This window comes from Carettochelys insculpta, chromosome 2 (genome assembly GCF_033958435.1).
Source record: "Carettochelys insculpta isolate YL-2023 chromosome 2, ASM3395843v1, whole genome shotgun sequence".
In the NCBI taxonomy this organism is placed as follows: Eukaryota; Metazoa; Chordata; order Testudines; family Carettochelyidae; genus Carettochelys; species Carettochelys insculpta.
The window spans coordinates 187942061-187961672 of record NC_134138.1 but is presented as its reverse complement, the minus strand read 5'-3'; the positions used below and the strand labels follow the sequence as shown (position 1 = coordinate 187961672).

Below are 19612 nucleotides of genomic sequence, written 5' to 3'. Positions count from 1 at the left end.
CATGCCAGCACTAAAAGAGAAGTGAAGGACTGTCCACTTGGTGAACACAGATCAAACAGAAATACAATGTGTGCCTTCATCAGAATTTTTTCCTACTCCTTCTGTCCCGCCATTCCTGCTGCATTAACCCTGGATTCTAACTGTCTATTCCACTGTGAAAATCTGAAGGAGTGGGTCTTACCCACAAAAGCTCGTTACTTAATAAATAAATGTGTTAGTCTTTAAAGTACTACAGGACTGCTTGTTTTTCATCAGAAAATGGAAATCTTCAACCTGAGCACAGATGCTGATGTGTTTCTGGGAGTTTTCTGCTTTTGGTGTGCATCACGTTAGTGCAACGAAGCCAACCTTGGGAAATAAACAGAGTACAGTCAGTGGGGCCAAGATGAGAAAAAAATATATATGGTAGGGTTGCTTTGATGATGGTTCAGAGTTGGCGGTAGGTGCAAAGATTGAACAGAACTTGAAACTTTTGGCAGAGTCATTATTAGAAAATTTGTACCAGTACAATGACCCCTCGAAATACATGATTTTGAATTGCGCCTAACTCTCATTAACACAAATTAAGCGCAGATGAAAATCCCTTCCCCTCACCCTGGCTCAACCCCCCAACAACCCCGCATGGCTCTACCCCTCTCCCCCGCTCACCACCCACCCATGCTTCCAGCTCACCTGGCTCCTCCCGACTGCAACCAAGCCCCGGGGAACCAGCAGCTGTGGGTGCTCCCAGCCCCAGAGCTCCGGGGAAGCAGCTGCTGCAGGCGCTCCTGGCCGCAGGGCCCCAGAGAAGTGGCAGCCATGGGTGTTCTTGGCCCTGGAACCCCAGGGAAGCGGCAGCTGTGGGTGCTTCTGGCCCTGGTTCAAACCCCGCTGTGCATGGCTCTGGTCCAACCTCTCCTCACCCTCTGCAGCCCTAACCCTAACCCAGGCTTAACCGCCCTGCTCCCCTCCCACAGCCCCAACCCACCGCCAGGCTTAAACCTCCCCAACAGCCGCCCCCACCTCCCAACCCCAGGACTTACTGTTCAAAAAAGAGCTCCAGGTGCTCCTGCTGCTTCCCAGGCTGCAGAACATGTGTTCCGCTGGGGAAAAAAATGTCCTGACTTAACGTGAAATTCGGGTTACACAGAACCTTTGCGTAAATCAAGGGTCTATTGTATAACTAAATTGGTTTGAAATCAATCCTATTAACCCAGTGCAAATCCATAACGTCCCTTACTCCAGCGTGTTCAACCCTTGCTTAAATCTATTTTGTTTAATTTGGTAACTTCACCTCTGTACAGTTTGCATAGTTATTCTATGCAAAGGTTAAACTACCTTAAGTTTATCTGCATCAGAGATTTGCATTACTTTAACTAGATCAAATTTACATAAATTATGCTATAACAGTACAGATTGTCTAATACCTATAACCCCTTTCTGCTTGAAACTTTCAGTCCCGCTGAAATCAGCATAGATATGTGCAGCATGCTCCAGAGACAACTAGAACAAGGGAAAAATCCAATACAATCAGCTTTCTTATTCACAGACTTAGAGTCAAACTGAGACATATTTTGACCAAGGTTCAACTTACCTTACTCCCTACTAATTTGTTTAGGATTAGCACAGACAAACAGCTATTAAGTATGTATTTATTATTCCTTGAATAATACTAATGCCTAGTCCTTTTAAATAGCCCCTTTTGGCAGTAGATCTCAAAGCACTCAACAAAGAAGGTTAGGTGTAGACTTTCATGGAAATATAAAACACTTTAAAAAATTAAAATATTAAAAAATATTTTTTAAAAATATCCTAACACAGTGATTCTCAGACTTAATTGCATCATGTCCTCCTAACAATAAAAATTACTACGTGACTCCAAGAGGTGGGACTAGAATTTGAGCTTGCCCAAATCCTGAGCTGGGGGCCTAACCTGAAGTGCAAGGGCTTCTGCCCTGGGCCCAAGGCATGCAACCTTATCTTGCCTACCCAGTGCTGGCGCCCTCAGGCTTCAGTGTTGGCCCCAGTAGGTCTTAACGTTAGCCCTAACAATCTCATTAAAATGGGGTTGTGACCCATTTTTGGGGTCCTGACCTACAGCTTGACAACCCCTTTCCTAAAGGAAGATTGTAGCTAAGAATTTTAAATGCACGCGAATCAGGAAATTCAAAGGTTTGGTTCCCACCAAACTATAATATCACCCCACAACTTTCACCTGCCTTCCAGTTTATGTATCATATTTTGTATAACTCTATATGCTGTTTACGTTTGTACTGGAATCTGAGGCTCATGTCCCTATTGGTAGAGAGTTTCATATTCCATTCTGTAGAATGGTGAGAAGCTTTGCCTTTGACTTCATCAGGAAAGAGATTTGACCTTCTCACTCTTAACAAGTTAAAGTGAGGAAGTGTGCTGTCGGGTGAGCATGCGTTTTACATCAAGCTCCACTTTTCAACCCTACATTTAGCAGACCCCCTGCTCCAAACCTGTCTAATGTAATCCAAACTGATGGAAATTTCACTGACGTTCATATGAAAATAAAAACCCTTTCGGCATGTGTAAGAAAATAAGTCTGTAGAATGTAAAAATTTTATTAATCAGTATGTAAATGTGAATACATGTACATAAAAGCAGTCACCTATTTCAACATCTTAAATGAGATGGGTCATGCTGCACCCTCTCTTACAAAATTTTGCACCCCTACTGAAGGGCCTGCTCCCCACTTTGTGTACTCCTGTTTTAGTGGATAGGGCACTGAAATAGGAGACCTGAGATCTAGTGCTTGCTCTACCATCTACTTCATCTCTGTGTGCATTGATTATAAGTCTTCCCTTTTGTCATTATAAATCATCAGGACAGTAGCCATCTCCTAATATTTGCTTGCACACTAACTAGCATAATAGGCCTCACTGAGACATCTCAGTGATGTCTCTAGCTCCTACAGTAAAACAAATAAATGATCATATTAAATGAAGTGCCTCCTACTCATGGTGCTGCAGTAGCAGGCCACTGCACTGTCTTGAGGAAAATCAAGCTTGCGATGGAGCACAGATTTCCACTCGTCCATCTAACATCAGGCACGTTGCAGAAATGATAGGTTTGGTTTGAAGGGGATTGAGTGAGGCGAGTATGTATTGCTGCGTTTGAGGTCGTGGTGGGGAGATACACATTTGCAGTGAAATTTGGGATCTTCTTTCAGCAAGCAAGGGCTTGTTTTGAATTCTGCGTCCTGGCCTGGGGGAGAACTGAAATTCTGAAGGGAGTTGTTGATATTGGCAGAGTTCCACTGCTAAGCTATCAGTAGCGCTATCCCTACTCAGCGTCAACAGTGGCCTGCTGCTTTGGGCATTGGGGACACAGGAGCCTAAGAGATTATGAAAACGTGGAAATGAGCAAGAAACTACTGTGTGCTGCATTTGAAAAAGAATGTTTTTGTGTTCACTGGAGGGGGAAAATTTATTTATTTTTTACAAGGTCTAAGTCGACATATTTGATAATATATCATTTTTCTCAGTATTACACAGCTTTATGCTGGTAACCTGTTTATCACAAGCAAGTTCCCAAACCTGCAACATTTAAGCATAAAGTTAAGACTGGACTATCTAAAGCAGTGTTTCTTAAACATTTTGAGACCACAGACCACCACACAAAAATATTTTTATGTGGAACACCCATGAAAATTTTCTTTAAAAAATTGTTGGATCAAAAAGAAAACACCAAACTGTAAAATATGTGGCAAAAACAAAATTAAGTAATTTAATCAGGAATTTCAGTAATAAAAAAGTGACATTGGCTGTGTCTACGTTACTACCTTCCTTCAAAGGAAGGATGGTAATGAGACTGTTCGGAGTTTACTAATGAAGTGCTGCCATGCATAGGCAGCACTTCATTAAGCAAATTCCGCCCCCCCACCCCCACCCCGCAGCAACTCCGAAGGTCTAAACTTCAAAATTTTGAGGAGTAAGGGGACTTCAAAGATGCCCCGGCACTTCAAAGTACTGGTGGGTGCGCTGCGGCTAGATGCGCATTGGTACTTAGAAGTTTAAAACTTCAAAGTTGCTGCCGGGGAGGGGGCGGGGGGGGGAATTTGTTTAATGAAGTGCTGCCTGTGCACAGTAGCACTTCATTAGTAAACTCCGAACAGCCTCATTACCATCCTTCCTTTGAAGGAAGGTGGCAATGTAGACACAGCCGTTGTGTCTGGTTTTAATGACAGAACATGTATACCATCAGCGTGTTATGCTTGCGGCACACCTGAGAGTTGTTCATGGAACATGAGTGTTCCATGGAAACATAGTTTAAAAAAACACTTGATCCAAAGAGTGCAATAGTGTGATCACCATAGCAAATAGTGGTTGGTAATAACTGCAGGATTGGGCATCAATGCTCGCTCACATTTCTATTCCTTGGTATCAACCTTTCTTTTGGTGTTCCTTTATTTCCCCTTTTTATATAGACTTTTTTATTTAAATTAAAGTTCAGGTAGTATTTTCCCTGCTCAATAAAGAGGCACGGAATAAATATTTAAAATCTATAGCATTGAATATAAGTCTCAAAACCAAACTTGTAAAACAATGGACTCAGACCTCAGTTAACTGGATTACTTTGGTACAGAAACAAGGACTCCTAATCTTTTCCTCTTCCAAGCTGAACATGGGCTATAGAAAGCAATTCTCCTAGTGGCTGTTCTGTGAAACTACAGAGCCCTAATAAGGAATCCATCAAGAATTTGACTGCCGCTTCACGCTGTGGTTTGGCACAAGTCCTATGCAAGGACTTTGCCAAACATTCAGTTTGTTTTTTACTCTTTCTTTTCATGTTGCCATTTTATTTTACAGTACCATGTGAGCTCACGACTATTAGTCGTGATATATGTTGTCATTAGACCTGGGTACTGTGCACAGAGTTCTTTGATGAAAGGTAAAAATATGAGCTACAAGTTGCAGATGGACATATTATGATGAGAGGAAGTTCCAGAAAAGAAAACATGAAGTTCTAAACTTAAAATAGCCTCTGGCTAACTTATCTTTTGTGTATATGAATTTTGATCTCCTTTTCCCTTAGAAGAAGTGAACTTCAGTGGCAAGGTTGGAAGAGGTTAAAAAAAATGGGTTCCAAACAAACTAATCTAAATTTCTTTTGAATGGATTAGAAATGCAATTCTCCGGGTACTTGTCTCAATTAATATGGGAAAGATGAGTCAATCAGACTCTGCAGCACTTCCTGAAGCACCAATTTCTATGTGAGTCTGAGATTCTGAGCATGAACCCTGTATTTCTTTTGCTGAGTAGTCACAAGGGAACTACATCAGATGTGGCAGTATTGGTCTGAATCAGTGTATCCTCTTTTAAAAATTACATTTTCCCAAACATTAATAAAACAAACCTAGCTGCAGTCTAGTTTTGTTTTTTCCCTTCCTCTCTCTGTATGCATGAACATAAATTTTAAAAAAAAATCCCAGATGTGAATCCATAAACCATCTGTTTAAAATAACTATTGTGCAGAATTATAATTACAAGTTATTTATTATGAATCTTGGGATCCTATTATGGATTTTGACTGACTTCCAGATTTCTGATTTAGTCAAGGGTTTATGTATTTATGAGCCATGTTTCTCTTCTGTACTTCTGCTCACCTGCATGTCCTTTTAACGAAACAAACAAAACATCTTCTCACAAAAGCTGGCTTCTGCCTGTTGCAGTCCAAGAGATTTTCTCTAAGAACAGGAATACCAAAATGTCTGAGAGCTTTTAACAACTTCTGAAATACTACTGACAATGCAGATGCAGATTTAGAAATATAGCTCTCCTTCATTCTGCTAGTTAGTGATTCCTTAAAAGTATGGATTGGACAAGTAATGAAATGTTATGATTATGAGAAGGTGGAACTTATTTGGAAGGAAAGGGCTTTCTGTTAAAATCCATATGGTTCAATTGCTGGTGCCTTCTCTTCTCCATCTCTTGAAAAATTAATGGGGAGGAGAAAGAAAAATTTAAATAAGCAGACTTGTGGAACATATTACAAGCAATCTGTTGGAAGGCTGGGTGAAACCCCCATCCTCCAAGAATTCATCCTTGTTTGGTAATGTTTTATCTTCTTAGTCTTGCACACCATGGGCCTAGGAGATCTGCATTGTATAACACCCAACTACAATAGACTAAACAATGATTTACCAGCCCTGCTTTATCTTCTGTGTTGTATGACTGATATGCACAGACAGTGTTAACCCTTTCCTTCACATCAAGTCCCCCTGGTCTTGAGTTTTGCTAAAACGTACTTGTTTGAATGACTAAAGCAACATAACACTATATTCAGCAGTTGTTTAAGGGCTGAAATCAGCCATGGAAGTAACAAGTGCAACTCCATGAGTTGAGGGGAGTTGTGCTTGAGGGGAGGGGAGTTGTGCTTGTTTATGTTAAAACCCAGAGGGGGCTTTATGGTTAAGGTGGTGGAGTCAGGATATCTATGTTTAATTCTTGGCCAGCCCCAGACTTCTTGTGTGACCTTCAGCAAATCTCTTAATCTTTCCCTGCCTTGATTTCTCCATCAGTAAAACTAATATAATAAATAGTCTTTCCCTTTTCTTTCCCTTTGTCAGTCTTGACTATTGAGGCTGTAGGCTCTGTTTTGTCTCTTGGTGTGTGTTTGTACACACAGGGTGGCTCTAATTTTGTTTGGGCCTGTAGGTTTAGCTGCTAACAGAGATAATAAGATCAATAATGTAACCGCTGAATTTGACATATTTGTTCTTTAGAATTGTGATGTCAGTGGTGCTTTCCCCCTTTCTATGTACACCCAGAAGGAGACTTTGAATGATAAATTTTATACAGGTTGAACCTCTCTAGCCCAGAACTCTCTCGTCCAGCAACATCTGTGGTCTGGCATAATTTTAGTTAGCTGGCTGTCTTCTTATGGGTGTGGTCAGGTTTCCTGTGGTCCCATAAAGTTTGTTTACAGCCACGAGTCCTGACTCTGAGTGTTCTGTGCTATTTAGCTGTAATTTACCCCAAATGTCTTCTAAGAGCCCAGTAAACAGTGAAGGTGTTGGGAATGCTACTAGACAATACTGACTTCCTGTTGTCCAGCAAATTCCTTGGTTTTGCACCAGTCATGTCCAGAGGTTACTAGACTAGAGAGGTTCAACCTGCATTATTGCTTGAACTTTGAAACTGATAAAGGCTATTCTGTAAAATTCCATGTTGGGATTACCTTTTTCTTTTAATGGTTTCCCAGATTAGCTAAAATGCCTTTCTTAACTCTGATCTAAGAAGTGGCATGGTATGTGACAATCAAGTCAGGTTTTTATCTGTCTCTTTCATCATCCTCATCATCAGCAATAAAGATTGTACAATTGTGAAATAGTGGAAAATATTGATGAGGCATGAAGCAGAGTAAAATGCAAACTTGTTCTTCCATTGTTTTACTAGTTCTGTGGTACTGATGAAAATAAGTGAAGTAAACATATTGAAATCAGGTTTAAGGGGTTAAACATGAAGCCTTTACTCAGAAGCATGTTGTACTCCCTTTATATGCAAGCAGAATGTGCATCTTTACACCCATCTCCAGTCCTTGGTATGGAATGGGTAGGTAGCCACCTCCAAACTTAGAGGAAGGTCAGGCTGTGTGTGAGAGGAAAGGGAGTTAGTATGCTAAGTGTAGGAGTGGGTGGAAGGCAGGATGTAGGTTTATGGTGTCAGGGGGATGCACCATTACCCTGCAAGCAACCTGGCAGTCTGGGAACCAAGGTGATCCAAAGTGGGTGTAAGTCCTTTTGGTCACTGTTCCTGCTATCTGCAGTAGTGGTTCCCCCTTTCAATGGGGGTCCCATGTGGAGCTGGTAATGCTATGGTAGTATGGCTTCAGTGGAATTATATAGCCACAGAGAAGAGGAAGTCCATGGATACGCAGGGTTTGTCTGAATCACCTTTTCTTCCTGCAGATCCCTGAGATTCATGGAGTCTATAAATAAGTGACCTGCATTATATATGGGCAAATCCCCTCTCATCCCATTGCCCCCATGGAAATCATTCATGAGGAAATTTTCTATTGGTATGGAGATTTTTTCCTGCAACTCCTACTGGATGTTTTGCACAGGAGAGGGTGATGAAGCTTTCAGTTTTTTTCTCAGCCTTTTCTGAGGTAAATTTTATTAAATGAAGAGGGGTAGCTGTGTTAGTCTGCAGCTTCACAAAAAAGAAGCAGATCTGTAGCACTTTACTATGGTGCATCCCTCCACCATAACCCTCTATTAAACTAAAAGAGGATTTACCTGAAACGTTTAGAACACAGCTCTCAGGATTTGGTCCCCCGGCAGCAGACAGGTAGGCTTCATTCTGTTGCTACTAACACTGATCTCAGCCTGGATCAAACCAGTTTTAAGTCAATGGTGTTACACAGGTGTAAGGAAATACAGGATTTGGCATACTGCACTGAAAAAGAAGTTGTAGAGCCAAGTTCACTAATGTGCTCTGATTGCTTTGTGCCAATCCAGCAGTGCAAAACTGCCGTAAACGGAGTTTAACTGGCTGATTAAATCCAGGTTTATGGTTGCTTTGCAAAGCTGGAGAGGTGCAAAACTGGAGAAGTGTAGCAGCGAATCTGTTGCTCTAGTTACAAGCTGTTACAATAGTCATATTTTCTGACTACAACTGCCCACTAATTAACACCTTTACAGTAAGGCTGTCAACTGTGACTGAAGCTGTTCCAGGAGATTTTTTTCCCCCTAACATGACATAATGCCATTTTCTGAAAATGTCCTATTAAAATCTCCAGGATTCCTTTCAGTAGTCAGCAGCAGATGGATGCTGATTCCAGGAGACTCCAGGCCAGTCCTGGACGGTTGGGAACCCTATTTTAGCGTCTGATTCTCATTTACACTGATTTCAATGTTACTCCTGGTTCATGCTGGTGTAAGAATTAAGCCTTTTGTGCTTACTCATCAGATCAGGCAGAGGCTGTGTGAAGAATAAAGCTGTGATTATTAAGTCTAAGATGCGTGTGAGAAAAGGTTTCCATCATCCTTCACAAGCACCATGAACACGGCCATAGGAAGCAAATGGAAGCAAATAGAAATGGATGATATGAACAGCCTCCTGTGCTTCAGTTTTCTAATTGACATTTTCCTACTCTTTGATTTTTTTCAGTCTCTAATTAAACCATAAAATCCATCGAGAGATACACTAGCATCTGGTAAATGTCCACCTGTGTCACTTAATGAACTGGGCCAGTAATTATAGGTGGAGCTTACTTCAGAGGGCTAAATTTAAGACAGGAATTTCAAGTAGCAAAATTAAACTTAAAAAAATAAATATGTGCTTGTTTTATATCCTTGCTCAGTGCTAGGTTGCTCAGTGTAATTGACAATCATAGCAGAAAACAAAAGATTGAGAACCTACTATTAACTAGGCAATGGACAAGCCGCTTCTTTTTCAGTTTGAACCAATTCTTACAAAAAATTTCCTGGGTTTTACAAAAAGTACTATTATTTTTTTCTGACTCTTTCCACATGTCTTTTATATCATTCAAATATACAACATATATAAAATTAGGAAAAATATATATAATAAATATATATAAATATAGTTTATATAATAACATATATATATATTCTCCTAATATTTTATATTCCACATGAACCACATCAAATATATATATATACAATATTAGAAGAATATATATGTTATTATATAAACTATATTTATATATATTTATTATATATATTTTTCCTAATTTTATATATGTTGTATATTTGAATGGTATAAAAGACATGGAAAAAGTCAGAAAAAATTAATAGCGCTTTTCGTAAAACCCAGGACATTTTTATAAGAATTGGTTCAAACTGAAAAAGAAGCGGATTGTGCACTGCTTAGTTAATAGTAGCTCCCCAATCTTTTGTATTCTGCTATGATTGTCAGTAACACCGAGCAGCCTAGCACTGAGCAAGGGAGTAACACGTTTATTTTATATATATATATGTAAAATAGGTGAATGTAATCCAGTTGCACAAGATACATATGTTACAATCACACATTAGTCTATCTGTTTAGGTAAATCTGCCTGTTGAAGTAAGGCTACCTATCAGTCTAGAAGATACCCACAGGGAATGCTTGCAAGCTCCTGAATGCACATAGATCTAAATGTACTGCTGAATCTCACAACCACCACATAGAGATTTCACACTGTTAGCAGATAATGGTTTAAAGATGTCATACACTAAAATGGACAGAATGTGAAAATCTGTATGCGAGTATGTTTCAGAGCATAAGGAAATATTCAAAAGTTTTGTAAATAAAACTGAAACAGGAGAAAAGGCTGAAGTTGAGTGTATGTGCTAAAATTGGTGTGGCCCAATTATTAAAAGTAAATATTTATAGGCTAGTAGTTCTACATCTATAACACTAAATTGTTTATTTAAATGAAAAATGTTATCTGGATATTAAACACACATTTTGTCTTAAACTCAGAGGTGGCGCTGTGTTTTGGGTTCTGTTTTAGTTCTGCAGCAAATTACATTGATGACCAGGGTTCAAAGCATTAGTCAACTGAATTCTGCGCCTGCACCCTCCTCCCCCGTTTTTCCAGCCACCACAATAAACCCTGACATTTACTAAGAAAATTATTAAAAGTTTTGACACTAATTGTGACCTGCCTTTGTTGTGACAATGAACACAGATACAATTTTGGGAAAAACTCAACAAAATAAGAACTGTAAATGGAGGGCTTTAGCAATGTGCATTCCTATGTAAGTTTTTCTTATATTTAGTGGTATACTCCACCTTGGTCCCTGGCTTTTTCCTTGTAGCAGTATAATATACAATTGTTTTACTCTGTTGGGTAGTTTAATGATTTCTGAACAGTTTGAGGGCACAGCTTAAATTATAACAACCTATTATTAAGAAAGTCTGAGGTGTATAAGTAACAATACTTGACAAGAATGCTGCTCAGCAATTGGCACAGGTCAAGAGGATTGTATGTTCTCCTTGGGTGCTGACCACCTAGCTAATATCTTTGTATTATACTGTCACTTTGAAATAGGATCGCTGAAACATGCAGCATGTGGGACTACAGCTTGAGAAACTCAGCAATTTGTAGAAGTGCAGAATGTAGCTGTCCACTTACGTGGGATTTTCCACATGAAGCACATCAAATATGTGGTCTCTGGTGGCTACCAGTTGTTGTCAGGTGGCTAAGGTATAAAGCCCTATATTGTTTGTTTCTTGATGGATTTAGGGAACTGCTGGCATCCCTCATGATTCCATGACAGAGGGGATAAAATGAGCGCTCATGCAAACAGTTCAGCACCAGGTTGGCTCCTTGGCCATGTCTAGATTACAGCCATTTATCGACAGAAGTTTATGTCGGAAAATACCTTCTGACAAAACTTCTGTTGACAGATGGTGGCCAAACTGCCAAGTGGATGGAAAGATTGATCCACTCCATCGACAGAGAGTGGCCAGGCTGCCCAGCCACTCTATCGGCAAAACGGCCAAGCAGAAGCACAGCAGACAGGGGCTGCCCAGTGTCCTGGAAACCCTGTCTGTAGACAGAGGGCCCCCAGGAAAGTCCAGATCAGCCATCTATCAACAGAGGCATTATGCCTCGTGTGGAATGGGATACAGCTGTTGACAATAGTGCTGCATTCAGTTGATTTACTATTGACAGAATGCCCTGGGGATCTGAATGCTCCCTGGGTTTTGTCGACAAAACCCTCTAGTATAGACATAGCCCTTGGTATGACAGAACCCTGATATGATCGCATGCGGGTCACGTAGCAGAGCTTATTTATTTTGCTAGGGTTTTCTTGAGGGGTGGGAAGTTGAGCAGGATTTTAAACTAAATAATTTGGAGGCGGGGCGAGGAGAGGAGAACCTTTAACGGCTTTTGTGCCAGCTCACGTCTGGACAACCACAAAAAAAGATTTATTTATATATTTCTGAAGAATTGTTCTTGATTATTTGGCTGTGTGCTGAGAGACGACGCATTAGAAAATTCTGGGATGGTGGTTGCTCTGCTGAAGTCGCTGTTGACTGCATCAGTTTATGTCAGCTGAGTATATGGCTGTGTCTGTATTATCAAGTGTGTGTGCATGCCACACAGTCTTTTACTGTAAATGAAATGCAAAACTAACCATGGCCATGGTTTTCTGCTGCCATGCATTTTGTGTAGTAATGTACACCAGTGCAGGGTAGGTGTAAGGTGAATGACAGTGGAAAATCAAAACTCGTATGTTAACGCAATATAGAAACTGTTACGTTTAAGTACAAAAATATTAGGGAATGCAAAAATTATACCTTTAAAGCAATAATATGGTCTCAATACTGGAAAATATTGAATTGCTATAAGAAGAGCCCAAATGTCTCAATTTTTATTGAAATTCAAGATATTTTAGTTCACTCAGCACACAGGTGCAGTACTAGGCTCTTAAGTGAAGAAAACATTTATTGAATACAAATTATTCATTATGTCATCTGTTAATTGGTGTTTTGCAAATTAAATATTGAAAGACTGGATTTTAGAATATCACACATGACACCTGGTTAAACGCTGATTAACCCTGTAATGCTGGGCAGATGTATCACATGTAAGTAGACTGGTTGCTGTTTCTATCACTCTCCCAATTAAGCAGCACTAGTTACCGCTTCCTCTCATGAGGCATGAAATCTGTTCTTCAGGAGATATTCCAGCAAAATCAACCCCAAATAAGTCTAGCTATATTAGGGCCTTGATTTAGCAAAGCACCTAAACATGTGCCTAATCCCCCTATGTATTTAGCAAATGATTAAGCATGTGCTGAACTTTAAGCATATGTTTAAATCCTATCAGCTACAGTGGGACATAAGTTTAAGTCCCAGTGCAGCCGATGAGTTTAATTTTGTGCATTATTCTGTGCACAGGGCTTAAATTCTTCATGACCATTTCCTAGAGCCCTGGAGCTCGGGGCTTCTGCCAACGATGGGTACCCCAGCGATCCCATGGGTTTGAAAATACTGGCTTGGGTTGAGCTTAAGCTCTGTATGTGTGCATGCACAGTAGAACCTCAGAGTTCTGAGCTGACCAGTGAACCACATACCTGGTTTGGAACCCGAAGTACGCAATCATCGCCAGAGACCCTCCCCCCACAGAAAGCCAACACAGTACAGTATTGTGTTAAATGTAAACTGCTAAAAAAAGAATGTTTAAAAACAAATATTTGACAAGGTAAGTTTTAAAGCAAACTGTTTCTGTGCTTGACTCAGTTAAATTTCAATGGTTAAAAGCAGCGTTTTTTCTCCTGCATCGTGAAGTTTCAAAGCTGTATTAAGCCAATGTTTAGTTGTAAATATCTGAAAAAATGACCAAGATGTTTTGTTCAGAGTTACAAATGCTTCAGATTTATGAACAACCTCCTTTTCCAAAGTGTTCATAACTCTGAGGCTTTTCTGTATTTAAAACTGCTGTCATTTTAGAAATAACGGCAAATGAAAGTGCTTAAAACACTTTTACTAATATGGCTCTATTATCAAGAGAGCTGCCCCTGCATCAGTGTGGCATTTATATTTCTTTTTTTAAACTGAATTGATTCAAAACCAACCTCATTATTATTTGGCTTGGAACTTTAGACTCTTGCACTGTAATTCACTGCACTGTTCAGGGCTGTTGGACAGTTGTGTGCAAATATTTTTGTTCACACAAGGAAGTCTTGGACCAGGTAGTCTAATAGTTTGAAATATAGTTTACAAAAATATTATCATTTCTACAGTATACCAGAAAGTAACATTAGAATGGGAAAAGGAATCCTACATTTCTTTTGGAATTACTTTATCTAGGTGTGATCTCCTTATGATTCGCCCCATATACCTTTGTCCCGTCTTCTCAGAATATACCACACGGGGAAAATATTGTCTGTGAGGGGATTTCTGATGACTTTAAATCACAGAGGTCTCTAGTCCAGCAGGGAGTGACTTACTAAATCCATATTTCACTTTCTGAGTGTCATGAAATGGAGAACAAATGTTGGATTTTTGCTTTCAACAACTTTTGCCTTTTTTTTGCCTAGAACAAGGAAGTGACATGCAAACGAGAGAAGTGTCCAGTGCTTTCCAAGGAGTGTTCTCTGGTCATTAAGCAAAGAGGAGCCTGCTGTGAGCAATGCAAAGGTGCTGTTTCCTTCGTATACTCTCTCATGTTATTAAAAGTTTCTACATTCTTGAATTTGTTTTGCCAGATGTAGTGTGAAGTCAAAAGCTTTAGATCTCTGGTTATGGTGCACCCCACCCCCATGGTAGTAATTTTAAGAAAGCACCAAGCTGTGAGGAGAGACATAATATGAATGTGTTTAATTTTGCTACTTTCCAAGGTATCACAATGCACTAAACACATTGTGTTTCCATTTTAGTGCTTTATTATTATGATAGAATTATAGTCTTATTATTCCCAGCAGAAGGATGCCAATGTGAGGCTAAGCACCATATGGAAACAAAACCTTGATAGAGTTACTTGAAACAGACTCCAAACATTTGGCAGGACTGCCAAGTTTCCCTCAGAAGATGAAGGCTACATCTACACGTGCAGCCAACATCGAAATAGCTTATTTCGATGTTGCGACATCGAAATAGTCTATTTCGATGAATAACGTCTACACGTCCTCCAGAGCCGGCAACGTCGATGTTCAACTTCGACGTTGCTCAGCCCAACATCGAAATAGGCGCAGCGAGGGAACATCTACACGTCAAAGTAGCACACATCGAAATAGGGATGCCAGGCACAGCTACAGACAGGGTCACAGGGCGGACTCAACAGCCAGCCACTCCCTTAAAGGGCCCCTCCCAGACACAGTTGCACTAAACAACACAAGATACACAGAGCTGACAACTGGTTGCAGACCCTGTGCCTGCAGCATAGATCCCCAGCTGCCGCAGAAGCAGCCAGAAGCCCTGGGCTAAGGGCTGCTGCCCACGGTGACCATAGAGCCCCGCAGGGGCTGGAGAGAGAGCATCTCTCAACCCCCCAGCTGATGGCCGCCATGGAGGACCCAGCAATTTCGACGTTGCAGGACGCGGATCGTCTACACGGTCCCTACTTCGACATTGAACGTCGAAGTAGGGCGCTATTCCTATCTCCTCATGAGGTTAGCGACTTCGACGTCTCGCCGCCTAACGTCGAAGTTAACTTCAAAATAGCGCCCGACGCGTGTAGACGCGACGGGCGCTATTTCGAAGTTGGTGCCGCTACTTCGAAGTAGCGTGCACGTGTAGACGCAGCTGAAGAGTCCTTGTTGCTGGGACCTTATTGAACATTCATTACTCTTCTATCCTGCCTCCCAAATAATTCCCCCTCTGATATGGAGTAATTCACCCTTCCTTTTCCTTAACTTGTTTTCTGTATGTTTTTGTTGTTTGCTGTCATGATCAAACAATGTAAAGAATTGGCCATATTACTCACCTCACACAGCTAACATCTATGAGAGGTTGCTGTGGTCAGAAGTGAAGTGGTAGCAGGTTTGAACGTACAAGCAGGCTTCTAATCTTTCTTCCCCATATTAGAAACTTCCCATTTCACACCTTTGGGCTTGTAGGTTTCTGGCTGTCTTTGCCATCCAAGTGAATAACTATGCAAATACTTACTCCATATGCTTCCAAAAGCACCTTACCCTCTTTTTTCAGTGAAGAAAAAGAGAATTCCAGTACAGAAAACATTATGGCAGCTGCTAAAATTTCTGTTTCAAAACAAGCATCTCCCTCACCAACCCAGAGTGTTTTGTGTTGCTGAATCCTATTAATGTACAAGATAGCAATGAGCCATAAGTCTTGTAAAAACTTTAGAGTTTACTAAACCCTACTTGCATCTGGTGATAATTTAAACTAAAATTTCCTAAAATAGGATCTAGGCACCAATGCAAAGAACACATGCTTAGTTCTCAGCTAGATTTTTTTTTTTAATCTTAAAAGTACTTTAGAAATTGAGTTAGTGAATAATTAAATTGCCACTATTTTTTTTAATCCCATACTGTCGAATAAATGAATTGTGGTAATAAAGAAGTATGCTCTTTACACAATCATCATATATGTACATAAAGTGAAAAAAATTGTAATTAAAAGCAGTAGAAATTTTGTCTTTTTTAATAGTGAAGTCATATGCTGTAAAACATTGTGAAACTGTTGAGAGACTTCTGAGGGGTAGTCAGTTGATGAAGTAAAGAATTTCAGATTCAGACAGCTTTTACTTTCTCTTGTCTTTAAATTTTATTTTTTGACTCCCCAGCAGTGGTGGGGGTGACTCTGTGAAGGAAGTAGGGTAGAATAAATTGCTGGGGAATTCTGAATCCCAAACCCAATGCAAACATTTTGCCACCCTGCCAGAAAAAAAATATAATGGCAAGAAAGTAGGTTACTTCTATAATTCAGGCAGAAGAGACATGATGGATATGTATTTTTGCTGGACGGTTAAAGGCATTTGATGTTTGATCTGTTTACGCTTTGCTTCTGCGGTGCAGCTTAGATTTTTGAACGTGCCTGGCAAACCCAAATCCTTTGATATGTCTGACATTTTCTTTAAGCCAAGGAAATGGAGAGACCCATGTTAAAATGACACTAAAATTAAACTATTTCCTAAAAATGGATGAATTTAAAGTCACAAGTTTCACTGACGCAAAGACTAAATTATATATTGTTTTAGCTTTACAGCATAAAATTCCTAAACTATGGTTTGAACTGGTTGGAAATCCAATCCATATTTTCATACAAAGCATAGATGATTGCTTGTGTGCATGTAACATTACATAAAAAATATTACATACAAAATCCAAGTTAAAACATTAAAGTTGAGAATTCTAGGACTAAAAATTTAGGAAATGCAAAAAAATTAAGTTTGCCCAAACAACCTTAAGTTTCCACCCCTTTTGTAGGTCTTTTCCTTTTAAGTAATTTTAAACTTCATCATAATGCATTTGTACGAGGGGCAGAATTATATTTTCAGGGGGAACCTTACATTCTGGAATGTCCTATTCTTGAGGGCTTGGCATTTTCCACTTAAATAATAAAATTTTATATGGTATGTGTTGTATTTTAAAAGTGAAAAAAAAAGTTAACAGCTGTCAGGCAAAATTGGAGTCACCTCCCTCCCATACCATATATCATCAGCAAGGTTTGAATCTCAAACCTTCAGCACTGGATGAGCTACAGAATTATTTGGGGTAGCTGCTAGCAGATAAAGTCCTTTGAGCCACGGGAGTCGGCAGGGGTAGAAATAAGCCTCTGGGGCATGTCTTTGTGGAAAGCCACCTTTCTTGCTTTGTGTCTTTTGCCTTCTACCCAGGAAACCAGGGAAGCTCCTTTCCCATATGGTGACCCCCCAAGATCTGCTGGGTTCTGCTATCTGTCACCACTGAGAATCTCTCTCCATCCTCTTTAGAGCCGCCTTTCAGGAAGTTGAAGGCTGCTATCAAATCAGCCCTCCGTCTTCTCTTCTACATACTAATAAGTCCAAATTTCTCAGCCTCTCCTCACAGATCGTGTGCTCCAGACTCTTAACCATTTTTTTTGCCCTCTGTTGAACCCTCTCCAATGCATTCTCATCCTTTCTATACTGGAGGCCCCAGAACTGGATGTAATACTCCAGATGAGGCCTCACCAGTACTGAATAGAGGGGAATAATAACTTTTCTAGATCTGCTGGAAATACTTCTCTAATGCACCCCATATGCCGTTATCCTTCTTGGCTACAAGGGCACACTGTTGACTCATACCCAGCCTCTCATCCACTATAATCTGCAGGTCCTTTTCTGCTGCACTGCTGCTTAGCCAGTTGGTCCCCAGCCTGTAACCGTTCTTGGGCTTCTTCCATCCCAAGTGCAGGACTCTGCACTTCTCCTTGTTGAACCTCATCACATTTCTTTTGGCCCAATCCTCCAATTTGTCTAGGTCACTCTGGACCCTATCTCTACCCTCCAATGTACCTACCTGACCCCCTAGCTTAGTGTTAGTCTGTAACTTAATGAATAACAGGAAGTCTTGCAGCTGCTTAAAGACTTAGTGCATTTTTTGGGCAATGAGTTTTTGTGGGTAAGACCTCCTTCCTTAGGTTTTGGAGCAGACAAACTGGAGAGTAGATTTTGTCTACTTCAAAATCTGAGGAAGTGCATCTTACCCATGAAAGCTCATTGCCAAATAAATTTGTGAATCTTTAAGGTGCTACAGGATTGCTTGTTAATAGTAATAGTAATGTATCACTTTTAAGACTAACAAAATGATTTATTCAGTGATGAGCTTTCGAAATAAATCATTTTGTTAGTCTTTAAAGTACTACGTGACTGATGTTTTCTTTTGTTAGAATAGACTAACATGGCTGCCTCTCTGTTACTGTTAATAATAGCATTGAAGATTCTGAAAAAGAGTCACCAGAATCTTTTTACAACAGAGCAACCAGAACATAGGGATTGTTACTAATTTCCCATTTAATGTTCTTTATTAATGCCAATTTTCCCAACCTTATATAGAAATTTAGCTACTATCATTTGGGACATAAAGGTGTCTATAATATCACAAACAAAAGAGAGGGAGTATCATTTCAAAATTGGCTTTGTGTGTGAAAGAGGAAGCCAGAGTCAATCAGTTTGTGATGGGCACAAAAGTAGGCAGGACATCTAGGTGTTTTATTATGTGGGAGGTGTCCAAATGGGGTGCAATACTTCCCATGGGGTAGCCAATGTCACCACAGCCGTTGAATGTAGAATTTTATTTATTCGATTGTGTGTCCAACTGAGCCCTCTGTTGCATACCTATGTAAAAAAAATCAGAATTCAAAACATCGTGGAAGAAATTTTCCTGCTCTTATCTGCATACCGAGCAGTGAGCCCTTGCTATTAATTGTACACTTACATGTGGTATGTCTTCTAGCAGTTCTTCTCTGCTCTCACTAAAACAGCAAAAACCTTCCCCCGGCCTATGCAATGAAAAAGAAAGTGAGCATCAGATAAAAGCTGCTGAGATAAAAAACAAGATATTACCCTTAAACCAGTAGCCTTCAATCTGTGGTCTGTGGACCTGGTGGTGTAGTAGGGGGGCAGGAAAGGGGATATGTAGATTTCGTACGGGGGGTGTCTGTGAAAGGTTCTTGTTACCATAGAACAGTGGCTTTCAGCCTGAAGCCATGTCTAATATGTCCTGTCACTGTATTACGGGGGTGTGTGTAAATGCCTTTTCTCTTCTCTCATTTTATTTAATATATTTAATTGAATGACAACATATGAGGTCATTGAAGGTTATAGAAACAGATTAGCTTTTTCACATTTAGCTGGACAGATGGCATTTAATGTGGGGCTCTCTCTGTCCCTAAAAATAAATTATTTTTATGAATAAGTGTTCTTTATTAGTGGATCATAGGTGGATAAAATACGGGTGCTATAACTGTGAGCCATACTCTGCTCTTTGCTCCTGCTCATGTGCATCTCCTCTGGATGGCAATGAGAGTGCTGTGCAAAGATGTGGTATGTTATAGGCAATAGGTGTTTGTTTTAGGCCAGGGGTTGGCAATAAGATGGATGCGGTTGGCTGCCAGTGCTGTATTTACCTGTGCCTCTGTGGGTATAGGTGCTTAAAGCTCCTATTGGTTGCATATTACTGTTCCCAGCCAATGGGAACTGCAGGAAGCAGTGTAGG

General features: G+C 40.2%; 1 protein-coding gene across 1 annotated transcript in view; it reads left to right on the top strand.

Moving 5' to 3' along the window:
* BMPER (BMP binding endothelial regulator) overlaps positions 1-19612 on the top strand; it is a 210602-nt gene that overhangs the window by 23375 nt on the left and 167615 nt on the right. Inside the window, exon 3 of the mRNA XM_074986058.1 lies at positions 14015-14114. Within this exon, the coding sequence (XP_074842159.1) occupies positions 14015-14114 (100 nt within the window). The remainder of the gene's footprint in view (positions 1-14014; positions 14115-19612) is intronic.